Raw genomic sequence first — 22,643 nt, forward strand, 5'->3', positions numbered from 1 at the left:
ATAATTCCTTACATGCTTTCTCTTCATCATCACTATCAGAAAGCACAGCAGCTTTTCGTTTTGCTACTTTCTCCTCCTCCCCTTCTTTTTCTTCATCCTCATCACTGTCAATTTTGGCCCTTTTAGGTTCCTCCTCCTCGCTGTCAGAACTGTTGAACCGCTTCCTGTCTACACCGGCATCTGCAGGAAGGGAGTCTTTCTGCACTTCCGTATCCTCTCCCTTATTCTCCCCATCACTGTCCTCATCAGACTCTGGTTTCTGTTTGTGTCTGGAGGCATTCTCAGTTTCTGAATCACTGGCAGGTCCCTTCTGAGGCTCCTCACTCTCAGAGTCACTGACTTGGGGTTTGGGAAGCTCCTCATTTTCAGAATCACTGGCCTGGTTCCTTGGGGGGTCCTCACTTTCCGAATCACTTATCCGGGGTTTGGGAAGCTCCTCATTTTCCGAGTCACTGGCTTGGTGCCGTGGGGGATCCTCACTTTCTGAGTCACTGATACGGGGTTTGGGAAGCTCTTCATTTTCCGAGTCGCTGGCTTGGTGTCTTGGTGGGTCCTCACTTTCTGAGTCACTGATTCGGGGTTTGGGAAGCTCCTCGTTTTCAGAGTCACTGGCCTGAGTCCTCTGAGGCTCCTCACTTTCTGAGTCACTGATCCGAGGCTTGGGAAGCTCCTCACTTTCAGAATCACTAATTCGAGGTTTAGGGAGCTCTTCATTTTCAGAGTCACTGGCTTGGTGCCTCGGAGGTTCCTCACTCTCTGAGTCACTGACTTGAGGTTTTGGAGCACCTTCTGTTTCCGAGTCACTGGCAGGACTTTTGGGGAGCTCTTCAACTTCTGAATCACTGGCAGGAGGCTTCCTAACATCTTCATTTTCTGAGTCACTTGCATGCCCATTAAGCAGTTCCTCATTTTCAGAGTCACTCGCAGGTAATTTCCTGGTCTCCTCACTTTCGGAGTCACTCCCATGGTGATTGACGTCTTCATTTTCAGAATCACTGGCAGGAGGCTCTGCATGCTCTTCAGATTCAGAGTCACTGTCCTTTTGTCTCTGGAGTTCCTCACTTTCAGAGTCACTGGCGTTAAGATTTGAGGGCTCATCATTGTCAGAGTCTGTCACCTGATGTCTTTTGTTGAGGCTATCTTCTCGATCACTAGGGTCATTCTGAAAAATTAAGGGAGAAAAAATTAGAAAAGTAAAAAAGAGTTTGGTAGTAAAAATGTTAAACTTTTCAGCTACTTTTTAAAAAATGTAGGAGTATACCTACTTGAATTCTTGTAGTATACATATATAGAAACACCCCACTTTAAAAGAGGCCCACTGATCTGTGAAATGGCTAATACAGTTTAGATATCAAAATGAGGAAAGACAATATGACTTCATGAAATCTGTAAAGCATACCTACTCTATAGCACAGTTATATTTTGAAAAGCTAGATTAAAAAACAGCAACAAAAAAAATAAACCTTAACTTTCTCATATAATTCTAGCTCCTAGATAAATTCTTTAAATAAATACATGCAAACATATACCCAAGTTCTTTTTTAAAAAGGAACAGTCTTTGGTTTTATGAGGTTAAAGCTATTTTAAAGAAAAGAATTATAAAACTTTACTTAAAGGGCCAAACTGTACCTAAAGCACATTCTCCCAAGTGAATCTGAACAAATGGGGAGCAAGCAGTTCACAGAGCCAAATATCAAGTGTTAGGTTTTCTCCTGCTGGTTTACTCCTCACAACAGTGTTTTTCATAAGAAAACTGAGGTTTAGAGCAGTCTTGGTCATACATCCAAGTAACCCTGGCACAAAAATTTAAGTTTTAGGGAATCATATAACATCACATGAAGTAATCTGAAAACTCTAGGGTACAAAGGTAATACAAGTATATTATAGCTGTGCTTTTTTAAAATGCAGAGAAAAACATATAAAATTAAACATATCAAAATACTAACAACTAGAATGTGGGGAATTTTTTCCCTTCTAGTATTTGAACTCTCAGTAATACGGTAATTAATATTCTGGCTTAAAAATGTAAAGCACTTCTGTGTTTGAGTTTAGCCAGTATTTTTCTTTATATGACGAACATTACCTGGACTTACTTTAGCACAGATCAATCCTCAAGCAGCAAAGAAACAAAGTATAAGCCCACCATATCATGCGATGAAATAATTAAGTAGTAAGACAATTCATTGACAAGATAAAAGGCTTATAAAATAAGCTTATAACATAAAAATTTGAGGGCTTTTCTCCCTCTGTATTTCACTGCCATCTTGACAGTAGAGTTCCAAAGACATAAAACTGGCATTTATCTATTAAATTAGGATAGGAGAAATAACAGAATTTTTTCATACTGTACAAGATATAGTACTCCATATATTGCTAGAAGCTTACTTTTGGCTGTATTTCGTAATTTAATTTTTTATGTTTTAAAAGAATATAGATGAAAAAATTAACTATCTAGAATGTGACGCCTAAAAAGGCATTTTTTGGCCTGCTGTCTTCACTGAGAAGGCACACTCTGCTTCAGAGCACAGAAGGGTGTCTAGTATACACAAAATCACAGTAAGAATTCGTTGAATGAATAATAAGAATTAAATGTTAATAATTTAAAGTGAGGAATAATTAACTCAACGAGTATTTGCTTCAAGTCTACTATATACAAGGTGCTAAGAATCAGGCTGAACATGTCTCAGTGCCTGACCTTAAGGAAATATTATCTAGTGAGCTGGCCACATGTATCGTAGCAATAGTATAACATACACTATCATGAAGGTGATATTCTAAAAGCCAGGAAGTGATTTATATGAAACTAAGCCATAAAAGGTGTGCAGACAACAGGTATTTAATTAATTGGTGATGACAGAGTTAAGAAGTTAACTACATTATTGAGGGTGGAAGGCAAAACATACAGGTACCAGCAGAGGTAACTAAAGCAGGAGGCAAAAGGGAAAACTGTTAATCGCCTTTGGAATGCTTTCAATAACATATTCATGACATAACTCTAACAACATGTTCTTATGACTCAATTTATTTCAGCTGCAAACAACACAAATCATTTCAGGCTAACTCCAGAACAATCTTTCCAGAATCATAGCGGGATGAATGGTTAAAGGCTCTAGAAGGGTAGGAACCAGGGCAGTTCAGAGAGCTCAGAAAGGAAACTCAAGGACCTTTCACTAGAGACTTAGCTCTCACCATTGATAAATTCTGGTGCGTTCGACCTCAATTTTAAGTTCCCAGAAGACACGATCTAACACGTCATGGCAATAGAGGATGTCCAATGGGTTATAGCCAAATCAGAGGCGCAGCGCTGGGAGAAAGAAAGAAGACAGAAAGACTCCCAAAGAAAGAAAAGACGCCATGAACTGAGCAGTCATTCCAAGACCCATCTGCTACACTTTACCCTGGACTTCCCGACCAAGGACAGGACATGCAATAACGACTGTGAAACATGAATTCTCACCAATTTTTGAGGAGACTTATAAGAACTTAGGTATCTACCCATCAGGTGTGGCACAATGGAGGAAAAGTGGGAAATCACTGTGGTAAGAAAGTACTGATGGACAGAATCAAGTCAGACAATGTACTTTGGTGAATACATTGTAAGACTTGGGAAAAGAGTATATTAGAAATTATATGGTAAAACTTAGAAGTTATCAAAACGATGTTAAAAAAAACTTTAGATGGTTTCAGCAATTAGTTTAAATTGTAAACTTAAAAACAGTGCTTTTTAAAAGTCATATTTGATATCAACAAATAAACAATGGGATTCCCAGGTGGCACAGTGGTAAAGAATCTGCCTGCCAATGCAGGAGATAGAGAGATGCAGCTTCAATCCCTGGGTCTGGAAGATCCCCTGGAATAGGAAATGACAACCTACTACAGTATTCTTGCCTGGAGAATCCCACTGACAGAGGAGCCTGATGGGCTACAGTCCAAAGGGTCACAAAGAGTCGACAAAGAGTCGACACGACTGAGCAACTCAGTGCACACACGCGCCATTTAAACACTATTTCTTAATATAAAAGCATCCCCAATTTTAACTCTCAGAGAAACTGAGCTCTCTAACAGTCCTTAGAGGCTTTAGACATGTCTATAATGCCTCATATCCCGCTCTTAAAATCATTTAGACTACAGTAGTTACCCATAATGAATGAATTGGTTGATGAATTGGTTGTTCATCTCAGCAAATGTAACAGATTCCTTACGACCAGTGCCACAATATGCAGAGATAACTAACATCCTAAATTAAAAATAATTAATTAAAATGATATAAAGCAAGTATCAATTTGTAAATGTCAAAGAAGTATAAGAATGTCAAATAGAAGTCCTTGTAAATAACCAAAAAAAACTGGGGAAAACTGTTTCCTCCTTATTAATTAAAAGAATTAAACTCAAAACAGTTGAACTTACAAAACAACCCTTCATCATAAATTGGTAAAACATTCAACACCAAGTCACATAGTAAATTCCATGAGGAAGTATTTACAGGAACATTTTCCAAAACATATTTCACTGGATCTTAGTTCAAGAAGATAAACTTTAAATCCTCATCATGGAGCTTTGAGAATACATAATCACTGTAAGAGCATAAGGAAGGATCTGAGAAATCCAGTTTTTATTACACAATGCTGTTAATCTAGTGTAGCTCCTGAAGGGCTGCAAGGCTTTTGACTTTGTGAAACTCCAGCTTTACAGCAATCATACACATAATAAAATAAAGATATATTCCTGAGTGTTTTTTGTCAAAAGCTGGCTGATCTTAGAATCAGTCAAAAACAAAAACACTTCTGCTGGGTACTAGGAAACGTCTACACAAAGTTTAGGAGTTTATAATGATGGGACTTCCCTGGTGACTCAGTGGTAAAAAATCTGCCTGCCAATGCACGAGACACAGGTTTGATCCCTGGTCTGGGAGGATTCCACATGCCTCAGAGCAACTAAGCCTGTGTACAACTACTGCGTCTCTGCTCTAAAGCCTGGGAGCCACAATTACTGAAGCCCGCACCCCCTAGAGCCCGTGCTCCACAAGAGAAGTCAGTGCAATAAGAAGCCCGCACACTCCAACTAGAAAGTAGCCCCTGCTGGCCGCCACTAGAGAAAAGTCTACGTAGCAATGAAGACCCAGCACAGCCAAAAACAAACAAACAAACAAATAAATCAAAATAAAAAGTTTGTAATGATGACGCAACTCCCATCTACCTCTCCAGACTCACTTCTGCCCTTTTGCCAGCATCAGCTCCAGGCACTGCACCAGCAGTTCCCAAACTCTTGCATGAAGAATCACCTGGGAAGCTTTGGTGAAAACACAGATTTTTGTGCTTCTCATCTCCAGGTATTTAGATAGTAAATCTGGGGAAGGGGTCAAAGAATCTGCATTTTGACATCTAATCCAAGTGACTCTAACTGCACATGAAAATTTTACTGCAGACACATGGAACTACAGACTTCACTACATTACTCCATGTTTTCACCTCACCTTGTCCTTTTCATATCTCAACACGAGGCAAAAATACCCCCTTCCTTAAGCCTCTTTCATCCTTCTCTTTAGGTAGAATGGATTCTGTGCAATATAATATGGCAGTTCACAATGTGGACTTAAGGGTCTATAAGGTCTAGGCCATCTAGGCTCGTGGCTCATCTTCTACTGTAAATTTTAGGGAAATTATCCTAATTTCCCAAAGTCCTCAATCTGACAGAGTCAGAAATAGGATTTACAACTTAGAGGTCGGTCTACTCAGAGGGCCAAACGCATGTGCCTGTGAGCACTCAATGTATGTTGCTATGGTGTATGGATGTGAGAGTTGGACTGTGAAGAAGGCTGAGTGCCAAAGAATTGGTGCTTTTGAACTGTGGTGTTGGAGAAGACTCTTGAGACTCCCTTGGACTGCAAGGAGATCCAACCAGTCCATCCTAAAGAAGATCAGCCCTGGGATTTCTTTGGAAGGAATGATGCTAAAGCTGAAACTTCAGTACTCTGGCCACCTCATGTGCAGAGTTGACTCATTGGAAAAGACTCTGATGCTGGGAGGGATTGGGGGCAGGAGGAGAAGGGGACGACAGAGGATGAGATGGCTGGATGGCATCACTGACTCGACGGACGTGAGTCTGAGTGAACTCTGGGAGTTGGTGATGGACAGGGAGGCCTGGAGTGCTGCGATTCATGGGGTCGCAAAGAGTCGGACACGACTGAGCGACAGAACTGAACTGAATCATCCATAACCAATTATTAATTATAAGACATTCACCCCTGGAGACAGAGCTCAAACACGTCATCTGTGCAGGCTGAGCTGGTCAGTCATTCCTCCTTTCATGTCACCAGAGCATCCTGTGCACCTGCCTCACTAAAAGGTGGTTTTTTTACATTTATCTTCATAATATGAGTGAAAAAAAGACCTTAAGATAAGAGACCATTTAAGAAAAGTAACCCCAAACCTACCTTTTACCTTTAGTATACAAATAAAACAAACCCCACAAGATAATGCTTAACAAAAAAGAACCAAAGCAAAATGTTTTTCTCATTAATTTGGTAGACTCAGAGACAAAGGCTGAAACCTAACACAAAGAAAGGACATAAATGGAATTGAAAGAAGTGCTAACAAATAGGGTAAACAAGGAGAGCAATGTCTAAAAAGAATCTTCTACAGGCTTCAATGTACTCCTCATAGGATTGCTTTCCTTATAGTAGCACAACCTTTCTGTGGAAAGACCCAAATGACTGCAGACTGCTATCTCTTCTCAATTCAAAGTAAAGCTGGGGCTAATGGGGCTGTCACCAACTTCAACCAAAGAAGGATACTTGTGCCCACTAGCCTCTGCCTACAGTTAGCAAAAAAGGAGAAGCCAGGCGCTATTTCCAAACAACCTCTTTCTGAATAGCCCCATACACTATTTTTTCCTGTGAGATCCTCAAGAGGGGAACATTACTTTTCTATGCAGATAAAACCTATAAAGTGGATTCTAAAATGCACATTACTTTCCATATATTTTCTGTGGAACAAAAACCAGCTGATCACAATCCACAACTAATTTCATGCTGCTCAAGAGAATATTCAAATAAAACAACAGAAATTAGAACTGGCAACTAGTTATAACTAGGTTGCATTCATGCTCAAATTGCTTTATTTAAAAATTGTGTTTCCAAAGAAGTTAAACTGTCACTGTTTGCAGATGACATGAAGATTCTAAAGATGCTACCAGAAAACTACATGAACTCATCAGTGAATGTGCTAAATTTGCAGGTTACAAAATTAATACTCAGAAAATCTGTTGCCTTTCTATACACAAGAATGAAAGATCAGAAAGAGAAACCTCAAGCAGTGATTCTATTTACCACTGCATCAAAAATAATAAAACACCTAGGAGTAAACCTACTTTCCAGCCACAATACTCACTCCTGAAACACAAGTCCTTCTCAGTTCTAGGCCTTTGAACCAGTGGTTCTCTCCAGCTAGAATTATCACCACCACCTCTAACTGGCTTCTCTATCTGGTAATGTCAGTCATTCCTCAGAGTCTACTTAGCCTACCCTCCCACCCTCCTACAGTCCTTTGTATGTGCCCTTTATGTGATATAAAAATATATTTAGTTATCTGATGCATGCTAATTAAAATAAGTAACTATATAAAATGATGGGACAGTTATTCTAGTTATTTTCCTTTGATTTCAAATATTAATGTGCAAACACAGAAAAGTATATTGAAATTGCCTTCAACAACACAACCCAAAGATCACCATTATTTACAAGAGATTTCCTCCCAATCTCTTCTCTGTGTGAATTTACTTTAAAACAGTAAATAAGGATCTAGAATCACAATTTAATGGCTGGTATCTTTCAAGTAACACACTGAATTCTCCCGTTTCGCAAAATATTTTTTTGGAAACAACTGTAATGGCTGCACTGCCATTCTCAGAAATGTTCTCTTTCTATTTTAATTACTAGTTTTCATTTTGTTGGATACTTATTGCTTCCTATCTTATGTTTTCTTTGCCTCATTTGTCCATTTCAGTGTTCTCAACCTGAGGGTGTTCTGAGTCCTCCCCTAAGGGGACGTTTGTGAATGCAAAGGCCCCCTGGTTAGCAATGACTGGAGAGGATATGTTACTACCATTTTATTTAATGCTTTGGAACCAAGATACTGAATGTCCCGCAACATAAAGGACTGCCTCTAAATGCCAACAGCTGGCTTACTCAGAATCATCTGTTCAGCACTGGGCGGCTCTCCGTGCAGGGAGGCCACAGCCACACACAGGCAGGAGAACCAATGAGATGAGGGAGCCAAAGGGCCCAGTAGAGACTGTGTTAACAGAGTAACGAGTAAAGCATTCCTGGCTCCTTCTGGAACGTGAAGTGGGAAACACAGCTTCAACCGACTAGTAAAGAGAGAGAAAAACGAAGCAAAGTGAAAACTTCTGGTATGCTCTGCTGACGCACTCTACAGTGAAATCTGTTAGAAGTATTTAAAAACAGCTATTCAGGGACTTCCCTGGGGTTAAGACTCAGCACTTCCACTGCAGTAGGTGAGGGTTTGATCCCTGGGCAGGGAACTAATATCCTGTATGCCATGGGATGTGGCCAAAAGAAGAAAATTTGAGAGGAAATAAAAAGACACACCTTTAAATGTAAATTTAAAAAATTAAAACAACCATTCAAAGCCTCTGGAAATGGTACTAAAGACAAACAGCAAATAAAGAAGCATCTATCCAAGAAGGTCTACAAAAATTTGGTAAGAAAGGCAAAAATAGCTGGCATTCGAACCAATACTACTCCTTACTTCCACCCTCAGAGATCAGCAGGAAAATGATTCTACTCCAGGCTGCTGCAGTCAAAACCAGGGTACTCTCTTCCTCTAGCTCCCGAGGGTGGGCTCTCTTCCCAGGAGAAGCATGATGTCAGTGTTTTTCATTCTGCCTCCAGCTACCTGTTGCTGTAGGTAAGTTCCCAGCAAGTGCAGTTGAAACTGGTGGCTCCCAATCACAGTAAGAAGGCTCTACTGGGGGCAGAGCACACTGAGGATGCTGGAGCCCTCATCGCCTTTGCCCGAATTTGTGCACCGTGGTTCCAAGCCAAGAGAGGAAAGCCAGGAGCACTTCAGGCTGCTATCGAATTCCCACCCCACACTATGAGCTCAGCTTCTGGAACTGGGATGTCACTCAGAGAGAAACCTGCCATCGCCCTTTCCCTCCCCAAACTCCAGATCCCTGGCTCAGAGATTTTGCTTGGGGAAAAAGCAGGCAGTAGGATTTCTCTGGTGGTCCAGGGGTTAAGAATCAGCCCACCAATGCTGGGGGACACAGGTTTGATTCCTGGTCTGGGAAGATTCCACATGCTGTGGGGCAACTAAGCCCGTACACAACTACTGAGCCTGTGTGCCTAGACCCCGTGCTCTGCAACGAGATGAAAGCCACCACAATGCGAAGTCCATCCACTGCAACTAGAGAGTAGCCCCCACTTGCCCCAACTAGAGAAAGCCTGCATGCAGAGACAAAGACCCAGCATAGCCAAATATACACATAAATAATAAAAAGCAGGCAGTAAACCAGATAGCTTCTAACTTTTCCCCAAAGAAACCAACTTCATCTGTAGCCAAGCTTGGGGAAGTTCAGACTAAGGCACTTTCACTGGAAGTTGTGGTGAAATGCACTTAGGAGGAGATTCAAAATAAAGATAAACTATAGGCCAGCTAGTTTGCAGGAGATAAGCAGGTAATAATATAGCTGGAAGGAGCCAGACTAACTTGCTGAGCAATTTATGCCACAGGGCAATGCTGAAAAAAACAGAGCCATTTGCGGAGTTTTAACAGCTGATGACGGTGACAGAAAGAGGAAAAAAAGAGCCCTATTAATACGACTCTCATCCCAGGTGACAGTCAGCATGTCCCAAACTGCACATCTGAGGATGCAACATCAGAGATTCAAGGCTGTGGGTGAGGAAACAGAAGTCACTAAGATAATCCAGCCAGTCATTAAACAATTCAAAACATCCAGTTTCCAACAATAAATGAAAAGGTATGCAAAGAAACTGGAAAGTTGACCCATAACCAGGAAAAAAGCAGACAACAGAAACTGCCTGTGACAGCAAGCAGATACCAGATTTATCAAAAAAGACTTCAAAGTGGCCATCTGTAAACATGCTTAAAGAAATAAAGGCATGATGACAATATCGTATCAAATACACAATATATACAGAAACAGAAATTTGATCACTTTATAACAACACAATAAGATTAACAACTGACTCCTCAATGGAGACAATGGAGGCCAGAAAGCAGTGGGATAACATACTCAAAGAGCTCAAAGAAAAACTGAGTAAAGGAGATGGCAATCCACTCCAGTATCCTCGCCTGGAGAATCCCATAGACGGAGGAGCCTGGTAGGCTACAGTTCACGGGGTTGCAAACAGTCGGACACGACTGAGCGACTTCACTTTCTTCCTTTCTTCAAAAAAAAAGTTAACAACAAAAAAAGAAAACTTTCCCAGATGACCAAAAGAGGAATCTGTCTAGCAGACCTACCACACAAGACTGCTAAATGAAGTTCCTCAGGCTGAAAGCAAGTGGCCTCAGTGAGTCTACACGAAGAAAACAATAACCACCAGCAAAGGTACCTCTGTGATTATAAAACCCGTATGTTTCCCTTTGTTGATGTAACTGACTGAAACAACAGGGCATAAGTATGTATATATTGTATTGCTGAACCTGCATTTCCCAATGACAACCACATGGCAACCCACTCCAGTATTTTTGCCTGGAAATCTCACGGACACAGGAGCGTGGTGGGCTGCAGTCCATGGGATTGCAAACTGTCGGGCACAACTGAGAGACTAACACTTAACACTTCCCAATGACAGTATAAAGAAGGTGGACGGGAACAAAGCTGTATTACATTAAGGAATAACTTTAGCATGTACTTGAAGTTATCAGCTTAAAAGAGACTGGTAGAAGACATTTTACATAAGCCTCATGGTAAGCCACAAAGCAAAAAGGTGTAAGTAATCTTAGCATACTGCTACAAAAAATCATCAAACCACAAAGGAAGAGAGCAGGAGAAAGAAAAAAGGAATGGCAAAACAGTAAGAAAACAGTGAACAAAATTGCAGTAATAAGCCCCTAACTATCAATATTTACTTTAAAGGTAAATCGAGTCAATTCTCCAACCAAAAGACAGAGTGGCTGAATGGATGGGGAAAAAACAAACTGAGCTATGTGCTGTCTACAAGAGACACTTCAGCTTTTAGGACACACGCAGGCTGAGGGAAAAAAGGGATGGAAAAAGATATTCCACGCAAATGGAAACCAAATGAAAGCGAAGGTAGCTATATTAGCTATATTTATAATAAGAAAATAGAGTTTTAGCAAAAACTACAAGATACAAAGGAAATCATTATATAATGATAAAAGAGTTACTCCAACGAGAGAATTTAACATTTGTAAATATTTATGCACCCAAATCAGAGCACCTAAATATTAATAGACCTGAAAGAAGAAATAAGGTATCAATGCAATAATTGTAGGGAACTTCAACCTCTCACTTTCAACAGTGGACAGAACAGACAGAAAACCAATAAGGAAGTACTGGGCTTAAACCACGTTAGACCGAATGGACTGAAGAGACATTTACAGACTGCTTCACTCAACAGGAGCAGAGCACACATTTTTCTCAAGTGTCCATAGAACAAACTCCAGTACAGATCAGATGTTAGGCCACAAAAGAAGTCCTAATAAATTCAAGAACACTGAAATCATGCCAAACATCTTTTCTGACCACAATGGTATGAAAGTAGAAATCAATTATGAGAAGAAAACAGAAAATTTCACAAATATATGCAGATCAAACATCATGTTACTGAACAACCAATGAGTCAAAGTAGAATTCAAAAAAATACTTTTGAGACAAATGAAAATGGAAATACCATATGCCCAAACTTATGGAAAACAGTCAAGTAGTTCTAAGAAGCAAGGTCGCAACGGATGCCCACAGTAAGAAAAAAAAATATCTTAAACAACAACTTAATATCTCAACGGATGGGAAAAAGAGAATGAACTAAGCCCAAAGCTTTCAGAAGAAGTAACAAAGGATGAGCAAAAATAAACGAAAGAGAGACTAAAAAAACAGAAAGATCAATAAAATTAAGAATCGCTTTTTAAAAAGACAAAACATAGGCAAACTTTTAGCCAGACTTACCAAGGGTGGGGGGAAGAGGATGGAAAGAAGTTAAACCATAAAGGAAGGAAAAGGTGTCAACATCACAAACTGACACCACACAAATACAAGGGGTCATAGAAACTAAAACCTGCATGCCAAGAAATTGGGCAGTCTATAAGAAACAAATTCCTAGAAACATTCAAACCAAGACTGAATCGAGAAGAAACAGAAACTCTAAACAGATGGATTGCCATAAAGGGACTGAGTCAGTAATGAAAAGCTTCCCACCATGGCAAAGATCAGGACCAGACGGCTTCCCTGGTGAATTCTACCAAACACCGAGAGGACTTAATACCAGTCCTTCTCAAATGGTGCCAACCGAAGAGGAGGGAACATTTCCAGAATCATTTTATGAAACCAGCATTACCCTGATACCAAAACCAGACAAGGACCCAGAAAAGAACATTACAAGCCGATACCCCTGATGAACATAGATGCAAAAATTCTCAAAAAATTATTAGCAAACTAAATTCAGCAAGACATTAAAACAATCATACACTATGATCAAATGGAATTTATTCCATGGATGCAAGGATGGCTCAATATCCATGATCATCTCAATGGGTGCAAAAAAAAAAAAAAAAAAAGCAGACAAAATTTTACGTCGATTAAGGACAAAAGCTCTCAACAAACTGGGTAAAGAGAGAATGTATCTCAGCATAATAAAGACCATGTGACAAGCCCACAGCCAACATTACACTCAATGGTGCAAAGCTGTAAGCTTCTCCTCTAAGATCAGGAAAAGACACAAATGCCATCCCTCACCACTTTCATATAACACTGTATTGGAAGTCTTAGTAACTGGGCAAGGAAAAGAAAGAAAAGGCATCCAAAACAGAAAGACGCAACAGGGTCATTATTTGCAGATGACATAATATATAAAGAAAACCCTAATGACTCACCAGAAAACTGCGAGAACTAATCAGGGAATTTGGTAAAGGTGCAGGGTACAAATCAACATACAAAAAAATCTGTTGCATTTCTTTACACTAAAAATGAACTATAAAACAAAAAAATTTAAGAAAGGAATCCCATTTATAACTGCATCAAAAAGAATGAAAAATCTAGGAATAAATTCAACCAACAAGGAGAGTACACTGAAAACTATGACACTGATGAAAGAAACTGAGGACACAAATAAAAAGAAAGCTAATCCATGCTCATGGATTGGAAAACTTGATGTTGCTAAAATGACCATATTACCCAAAGCAAGCTATAGGTTCAATCCAACCCCTTTCAAAACTGCAATGGCATTTTAAACATAACTAGGAAAAAATAATCCTAAAATAAACCACAAAAGAACCTGAAGAGCCAAAACCCTGAGAAAGAACAAAGCTGGAGACATCACGTGCCCTGAGCTGCTATAACGCTGCGGCAGTCAGAGCAGTATGGTACTGCCATAAAAAACAGACACACAGATCGACACAGCAGAACAGAGCCCAGAAATTAGCCGGAGCACCTACGGTCTAGTGACCTACAACAAAGGGGTCAAGAACATGCAATGAGAAAGCACAGTCTCTTCAGTGAATGGTGCTGAGGAAACTGAACAGCTACATGCAAAAGAATCAAACTGGATTCCTTTCACACCATATACAGTAATATGCTAAAAATGGGTTAGAAACTTAAATGTAAAACCTAAAATCCATAAAGCTAGAAGAAAACATATGCAGTGCACTTCCGATGCCAATCCTAGCAATATTTTTTTAGACACATCTCCTCAGGGAAGGGAAACAAAAACTAAAATAAACAAATGGAACTATATTGAACTAAGAAGCTTTTGCACATCAAAAGAAACTATCAACAAAACAAAAAAAGCTGCCTACTTAATGGGATAAATATTTGCAAAAAACGTATCTGTTAAGGGGTTAATATCCAACATACACAAAGAATTCACACAACACATTAAGAAAACAAATAACCCCGAAACAAAATGTGCAGAGGATGGAAATAGCTATTTTTCCAAAGAAGACATACAGATGGCCAACAGACACATGAAAAGATCACTCATCATCAGGGAAATGCACACTGAAACCACAGTATCAGTCGTATCACCTCACACCTGTCAGAATGGCTCTCATCAAAAAGACAAGAAATAACAAGTGTCGGCAAAGAGGTGGAGGAAAGGGACACCACGGCACTGTTGGTAGGAATGTCAACTGATGCACCAACTATGAAAAAAAAAACAGCGGAAACAATTTAAATGTCCATTAACTGACAAATGGATAAACAAAACGTGGTTTATCCGAAGAACAGAATACTACTGATCACAAAACAGAAAGAAATACTAACACATGCTACAACTTGGATAAACACTGAAAGCACTAAGTGAAAGAAGCCGGTCATAATAATTCTATTCAAATGAAATGTCGAAAATAAGGAGGGGCTGGGGGGTGGGAGCACAAGCTGGAATCAAGGTTGCTGGGGGAAATACCAATAACCTCAGATATGCAGAAGACACCACCCTTATGGCAGAAAGTGAAGAACTAAAGAGCCTCTTGATGAAAGTGAGAGAGTGAAAAAGTTGGCTTAAAGCTCAACATTCAGAAAACTAAGATCATGGCATCTGGTTCCATCACTTCATGGCAAATAGATGGAGAAAGTGTAACAGTGGCAGACTTTATTTTCTTGGGCTCCAAAATCACTGCAGATGGTGACTGCAGCCATGAAATAAAAAGACGCTTACTCCTTGGAAGAAAAGTTATGACCAACCTAGATAGTATATTCAAAAGCAGAGATATTACTTTGCCGACTAAGGTCTGTATAGTTAAGGCTATGGTTTTTCCAGTGGTCATGTATGGATGTGAGAGTTGGATGGTGAAGAAAGCTGAGCGCCAAACAATTGATGTTTCTGAACTGTGGTGTTGAAGAAAACTCTTGAGAGTCCCTTGGACTGCAAGGAGATCCAACCAGTCCATCATAAAGGAAATCAGTCCTGAACGTTCATTGGAAGGACTGATGTTGAAGCTGAAACTCCAATACTTTCACCACCTGATGCAAACTGACTCACTGGAAAAGACCCTTTCACTGGGAAAGATTGAAGGCAGGAGGAGAAGGGGGTGACAGAGGATGAGATGGCTGGCTGACATCATCGACTCAATGGACATGGGTTTGAGTAAACTCTGGGAGTTGGTGATGGACAGGGAGGCCTGGCGTGCTGCAGTTCACGGGGTCACAAAGAGTCAGACATGACCGAGCAACTGAACTGACTGACTAACTGGGGGGTGGGAGTGGGAAAGAGGTAACAGCTAAAGGGTTTCCTTTTGATGTGATTAAAATATTCTAAAAAAGACTATGTTGATGGTTGTGCTGCTGTGAATATACTAAAGATCACTGAATTGCACACTTTAAGGAAGTGAATTGTATGATACATTAGTTCAGTTCAGTTGCTCAGTCGTGTCCGACTCTTTGTGACCCCATGAATCACAGCACGCCAGGCCTCCCTGTCCATCACCAACTCCCAGAGTTCACTCAGGCTCATGCCCATTGAGTTGGTGATGCCATCCAGCCATCTCACCCTCTATCATCCCCTTATCCTCCTGCCCCCAATCCCTCCCAGCATCAGAGTCTTTTCCAATGAGCCAACACTTCACATGAGGTGGCCAGAGTACTGGAGTTTCAGCTTTAGCATCATTCCTTCCAAAGAAATCCCAGGGCTGATCTCCTTGCAGTCCAAGGGACTCTCAAGAGTCTTCTCCAACACCACAGTTCAAAAGCATCAATTCTTCGGTGCTCAGCTTTCTTCACAGTCCAGCTCTCACATCCATACATGTCCACTGGAAAAACCATAGCCTTGACTAGACGGACCTTTGTTGGCAAAGTAATGTCTCTGCTTTTGAATATGCTATCTAGGTTGGTCATAACTTTCCTTCCAAGGAGTAAGCGTCTTTTAATCTCATGGCTGCAATCACCATCTGCAGTGATTTTGGAGCCCCCAAAAATAAAGTCTGACACTGTTTCCACTGTTTCCCCATCTATCTGCCATGAAGTGATAAGTTTATCTTAAAGCTCTGTAAAAAAAACAAGGTGTTATTTTTAAAGGTCAAATTTGACATATAAAAAAAATCCATGATGAACAAAGTATCAAAGTTTAAACACTGGGATATGTATTACTTATTTTTTCTTTGCTTCAGGCTCTAATATGGACCACTAAAGCACTGTTGCTAATCCTGACTTTAAGATTTTGCTATTTTTTTCATCATATTGATTGTATTAACTTTAAGTTTTAAAATATTATCTTGATCTTTTTCAACACTTTCCTTAGAGATCTATGGAAACACATGCAGAGTGAGTACTACAGGTAAAATGAACTAGAAAACAGACAAAACCTGGCCTGTAGAACTCCAAAACCCAAATGGGAAAAACATTATTTGGAAAATCAAGTTGTGAGTACCATCTTGCACCAGGCAAAATAATGCCCCACAAAAGATGACCATAGAACGTGTAAATATGCAAAAGCAATGAACAGATATAATTAAGGATAGGGAGATTATCCTGGATTCCCTGAGTAGGCCCAATATATTAATAATTATCCCTATGCAGGGGTCCTTATGCAGACTTCCCTGGTGGCTCAGAGGTTAAAGCGTCTGCCTACAATGTGGGAGACCTGGGTTCAATCCCTGGGTCAGGAAAGTCCTCTGGAGAAGGAAATGGCAACCCACTCCAGCACCCTTGCCTGGAAAATGCCATGGACGGAGGAGTGTGGTAGACTATAGTCCACGGGGTTGCAAAGAGTCGGACATGACTGAGCGACTTCACTTCACTTATGCAGGGGAGGGAGGAAAGTCGGAGAAACAGACATATGAGGAAGTAAGCAAAGGTCTGAGAGATCTGAAGATGCTACAGCTCTAGCTTTAAAGATGGAAGAAGCCATATGCCAACCAGTGCAAGTGTCCCGTAGAGCTGAAGAAGGCAAGGAAGCAGATTCTCCCTTAGAGAAAGAACACAGCCCCAGTGACAACCTATTTTAACCCAGTGAGATCCACTTTGGACTTCCAACCTCTGGAATTTTAAGAAACAAATCTCTGGGGTTATTTTTAGCCACTAAATTTGTATCCGGTTGTTATGGCAGGAAGAGGAAACTAATACACATCTTTCAAATTATGGGGCTATAATCTGCGCTGCTCCATATAATGTAACTGCAGTTTTTCAAGGGTACAACTGCCACTCAAAACTACTAATAATTAGGATAACCCTTCTGGAGGGGAAAATCTATGAAAAGCACAAAAGTATGTTCATGGCAGACTTCACTGACAATTGCTAGACAGTCTAAATATCAACAATTAGGAAACTTGAATAAGTAATAGTTCATCCATGTTATGAAATATTAAGCAGCCATTAAAAATTACACTTAGCGAGAATCTTTAATGACATGGGGAATATTTAAAATCTTAAGTGAAGAGATAAAAATGTTATACAGACATATATATATATTTGAAATAACTTAAAACATATATATACATTCTATATAAGAATAAAAATGCAGGAGAAATAATATTAAAAAGTTAATAGTCATTTCTGTGACAGGAATACGCTGACTTTAATTTCTTTTAAAAACTTTCATATAATCTCTAAATTTACAACATGCACATTTATTTACTTAGAATCTATCTCATTAAAAAAAAAGTAGTTGAAAAGAAGAAAGTCAACACTACATTTATAACACACTTATAACTGAAGCATGACGCCATGAGTCAATCTCCTGGTGCTGTTTTCCAAAATGGGAAATTAAGACGTTACACGCTAAATATACTATAACAATGGTAACATTATCAAGTAATTTCTATCTATCAGTTACGTATTAATTAGAATTTAGTCTAAATGCCTAATAGTATACAAAAAACCAAAATGACACCCAAATAACTAAAAGGTAAGCCCTCCTCCCACTTCTGATCTCATCTGCCCGTATTTGTTCTACTGTAGCCACAATGGCTCCCACCTTAGGTCTCTGTTGGGAATGGTCATTCGCTACAGAGCCACGTAGCTACTCCTTCACCTCCTTTCAAATCTTGATTCAAACGTCACTTTCTTAATAAGGCCTACACGTACCTCCCTATTCAACACTAAAGCCTGCCCTCCATCCCGGCACCCTTCACTCCATTCTTTCTTTCCTCTTTCTTCACAGCAGTTACCATCTTCTAACAAACTATACAATTTTCTTTTTTTAAAGTATACTGTTTAATGTCTTTCTTCTGCTACTGGAAAACAAGTCCAAGAGAAGGATTTTCATGGCAGTGGAACCTCATTAAGTCACTGATATGTCAAAAGAGCCTGACACATAGCAGCTGCTCAGTAAGTATTTGTTGGATATATGGCTAAACTAGAGACATATCAAAGGACAGAGTCAGTAATACAGTCTCTAACAACTGCATCTACTGTTGCATGTAATAACCTAAAATTGGGCAATTTTCTGTGCATGTGTAGTTAAGCAAAATATATGACATATTGGCCATCTTTATCATTCCTACACTTCAATTTGTGTTTTATTAAAAACTTATAGCTGAATTTTTTTTAAAGCCTCAATTTTATTTTGTTAACATTGTGCAATACAAGACTGTATAACCAGGCAAGCAAATTAAAATGACACAAAGGTAACAGGTGATAATCCCCATAACTTTGTTTCAATTGGTATTTCTTCAGACTGCAAATCCTCACTGCCGCATTAAGACATCATTCTGGGAATGAAGAAGTGTAGTCAAATATCAAACATCTGACCTATTTTCTGAATCAATAAGCGCAGTTGAGACTGCCTAATATCCAAAATGAGACTCAATCAGTACTTACTCCCTATGATTTCATAAGTAATCAGACTATCCCTATTTATTTTTAAAGCAGTTCTCTATTATTTTTGAAGGGTTTGCAGCCTAGACCCCATGACAGGGTCTCTACATCTCCTAAATAAAACAAGTCTCATAGAATAAGCAAGGGAAAAGCCTCCCCAAAGATGTTGTTTAGCGAATACCTCTGAATGACGTTCTACACTTCCAGTGTCTGATCCAGAGTGCTGCTCATTTACATCATCCTCAACGTCTGACCCTGAATCCCGTTCATCCTGTACTGGGGTAGCGCCACCATCATCTGCTTAAAAATAAAACAAAAACCCACTTAAGGAGTAAGATGGATGACATCCTCAACTGAAATGAACACAATGAGTCAAGAATAATGTAAGAGCAAAGGTTATCACTGATGAAGCATAACTAATAATGCTAATTTGTGAACAAGAACAATACATACATAAATACTAACAGCCATAACCTGTACTGTTGACACGTGGCAGTGAAAACATATCATTAAAGGAATGTGAAGCTTAAGAAATGCCACCAAGAATCAAGTCAACAAATTCTAAATAACAGTGTGCACTTTCAACTTTGTTAAAATAACGAAGTCTATTTTCTCCACAGCACGCACTTACCACCTACTAACGGACTACATGAGTTTCCAAGTTAATTTTGTTTAACGTGATTCTTTCCTCACTTGAATAAAAGTGCCAAAAGAGCAGAGATTCTAGTTCACTGATGAATCCCTGGAGTGGAGAACACTACCTGGTATAGTATTTGTTTATGAATGAAGAGCATACAGAATTCCATTCCAGAAATAGTGTAAACTCCTTGAAGCAAAAGCATATATTACTATACTATTATAAAACAAATCGCTACCTATCTTTAGCCAATACTTTAAAAATACAAAGTAAAATTGTACTGAGAGGAATTCAGAGCTGTTGGAGGATACAGGAAGCCTTGGTTAAAAGTTTAATAAAAATAAAATTTAAAATATGAATCAGCCAACTACAGGAAAACCAAAAAACAAAAGTTTAAGAATGAAATCACTATCATATTAATGAACTATTCTACTTAGGTAAGCAGTACTGAATATACATTTACTTAACCTTTTTATTATAAGGTCATAATAAAAAAAATTGGAAGTGTAATGAAAAGTTATGCTTCAACGGTCAGAATTGGGGTGGGGAGGGGCAGAAGAGGTTAAAACCCTGTCCTAGCATAATAGGAAATAATTACAGAATGCCTAAAAATGATGCAACAAGATAGCATAAGTTAGGAATACAGGGATAAACATCAAAAACGGCTAAAAAAAGAAAAAGTCGGGGAATTGCTAACTTTTCATATCTTTCAGCATGCTAAATTTAAACACACAAGTGAACTGACAACTATTTTGAAAACATCAGGAAAACGTTTAAAGCCAAACAGCAGAATGTTTGGAAGCGTGTTTGCAGTCCACTATTCGTCGTCATATACTAGAATCGATGCGAACGCAAAACAGAAAAGAAGGTAGTTAATGCTTAGAAATTGATTTAAGCACTTCTGACAGAGAATACTCACTGGAACTAGAACACAATAGAAAAACAAAAGTATGTTTTTATTCCCCATGAGGTTCTGCCTTATTCGTCTTTGGTTCCCCGGTGCCCAGCACTGTGTTAACAAAGTGGGGTCCCGTGTTTATAAACAGGAAAAGCAAGCACTTAAGGGATGAGAAAGAGGAAAGATCTCAAGGTGAAGGAAAGGCACAAAAATCACTAGTAAGCCCCAGAGGTACACACCTTATTCTAAAATACGTATACAACTCAACTCCGATGTTTTCTTTAATGGGAGACACCAGTTTGCAGGCGTAGTCAAACCAGTTTGAACTCCAAGTGAAAAGTCCAGGTAAGATCCTGCACCCCCACTGAACAGCTAGCTCCCCGGGATTCTCGAAAATCACTCTCAACCCCTCAAAGAAACTCCCCATCAGGAGAGGCCATTCCTAGTACTTTGCATACAGTAAGCATTTGATATATAGAAGTGGCTCCCATTTCAGCATCATCTTTCGCCGATCTGGAAGACGGCTTTCCGTCCAGAATTCCCTCTCCAAGGTTCTAACTTCTGGGTCCGCAGCCGGGCTGCCAGCTCTCCTCGCTACGCCTCAGTCAACACCAGACCCAGTCCCGGGAGAACGTCTCTGGGGCCTCCTTCTCTTCCCTGCGGGAGTGCGTGGCCCAGCCCGGTCGAGTAATCGCACCGCCCCCCAGCCCTGTCCCCTACGTCCCTGCCTCACCTGACTGGTCGCCGCTGTAATACTCCGAGTCCATGGCAGGCGGCTCTCGGCGGGGAGTGTCTGGGCCCCGCGCCGCCCCCGTCACTTCCTTGCCGGCGCTGTGACCACCGATAGCGCGGTCCGGTGCTCAGAGGCTCCCGCCCAACTGGAGGTTTGGGAGACTGCGGAGAGTAAGGCAGCAACGGCGGCAGACGCGCACACTTGGACCTACAAACGCCAGCAGAAAAGGCCGTACCCTGCTGGCGACCAAGGCGCGCGGGTCGGTAATCTACTTCCCAGAAGCACCTCTGGGCCAAAATGGCGTTTGCCCACGACCCTCAAAAGAGTGCAGTGCGCAGGCGCTGTCTCATGTCATCTGGCCAATGAGAAGACTCAACGGTAATGACGCACGGCATGGCCGGAAAGGAGACTAGTGGGAAAATTGAGCGGGAGCCGCGACAGCAATTACAGTCGTCTCCTTTGAGGAACGTGGTCTGTTCCCCATGGAGATGATAGTGTTACTTTATGGGTTCTCCGCCCGCGCTTTGTTTGAGTACCTTCTGGACTATTGTTCCGAAAAATGAAGACTCACTAAAATTAAATTTTCCATCATACGGAAATTAACTATCATTCCCATCATGCAGCGAGGCCCTTGATTCCCGCCCTTAGTACGGGGAAGTGGCGCATTTCCCTCTGGGACTTGTAGTTCGAAGCCTAGCGAGCTATGATGTGTTTCTAAGTGGCCTGATCAAAAGAGCCTCTTTTCAAGGCATTTTTCTTCCTTTCTTTTTAAAAATTACGACTTAATTTCCATCTTAAGAAACCATTTGGTTTACACTGGGAAGTACAGGTTTTTGCTTCCAGAAGGGTTCCCGGAAGAAATCTTGCTAAAGTGACAATGTTGAACTTCACTTGAGCACTACATGCTTGTGAGAAACAACAATGGTTGAGAAACTATCTGACCTGTCAGAAAGCTGACTGTAAAGAACCATCCTTCTTCCTATCTCTCAAGTAAAAGTTATTCTCCACTCTTTTTCATGAGACCTGTAAGACTTTACCGTCTGAGCCACCAGCAAAGAGTCGGACAAGACTGAGCGATTGAAATGAACTGAACTGAACTGTAAGAATTAGAGATGACCCCCTAGTTTACTCATGACAAGGCAGAAGACCTTTCCCCTTTCTTCTGAACATGCTCAGATCTTGCAACTTTCTGTTCGTGTCTTTGCCCCTCTAAAACTAGTGCTGTGATGTGCTTAGTCACGCAGGCGTGTCTGACTCTTTGAGACTCCATGGACTGTAGCCCGCCAGGCTCCTCTGTCCATGGGAATTCTCCAGACAAGAATACTGGAATGGGTTGCCATGCCCTCCTCTAGGGGATATTCCCAGCCTAGGGATGGAACCCAGGTCTGCTAGCGGATTCT

At 40.4% G+C, this 22,643-nt stretch overlaps 1 protein-coding gene across 3 annotated transcripts in view; it reads right to left on the reverse strand.

The window, feature by feature from the left end:
• IWS1 (IWS1, SUPT6H interacting protein) overlaps positions 1-21,571 on the reverse strand; it is a 47,167-nt gene extending 25,596 nt beyond the window's left edge. For 2 of the 3 annotated variants that reach the window (XM_018065838.1, XM_018065837.1), the window contains exons 1-3: positions 21,244-21,571; positions 19,157-19,272; positions 13-1,162 (exon numbers count right to left, since the gene is read on the reverse strand). In XM_018065838.1, the coding sequence (XP_017921327.1) occupies positions 13-1,162; positions 19,157-19,272; positions 21,244-21,277 (1,300 nt within the window). In that variant the 5' untranslated portion in view covers positions 21,278-21,571. The remainder of the gene's footprint in view (positions 1-12; positions 1,163-19,156; positions 19,273-21,243) is intronic. The other variant, XM_018065833.1, reaches the window with a different exon arrangement.

Source organism: Capra hircus, chromosome 2 (genome assembly GCF_001704415.2).
Source record: "Capra hircus breed San Clemente chromosome 2, ASM170441v1, whole genome shotgun sequence".
NCBI classification, from domain to species: domain Eukaryota; kingdom Metazoa; phylum Chordata; class Mammalia; order Artiodactyla; family Bovidae; genus Capra; species Capra hircus.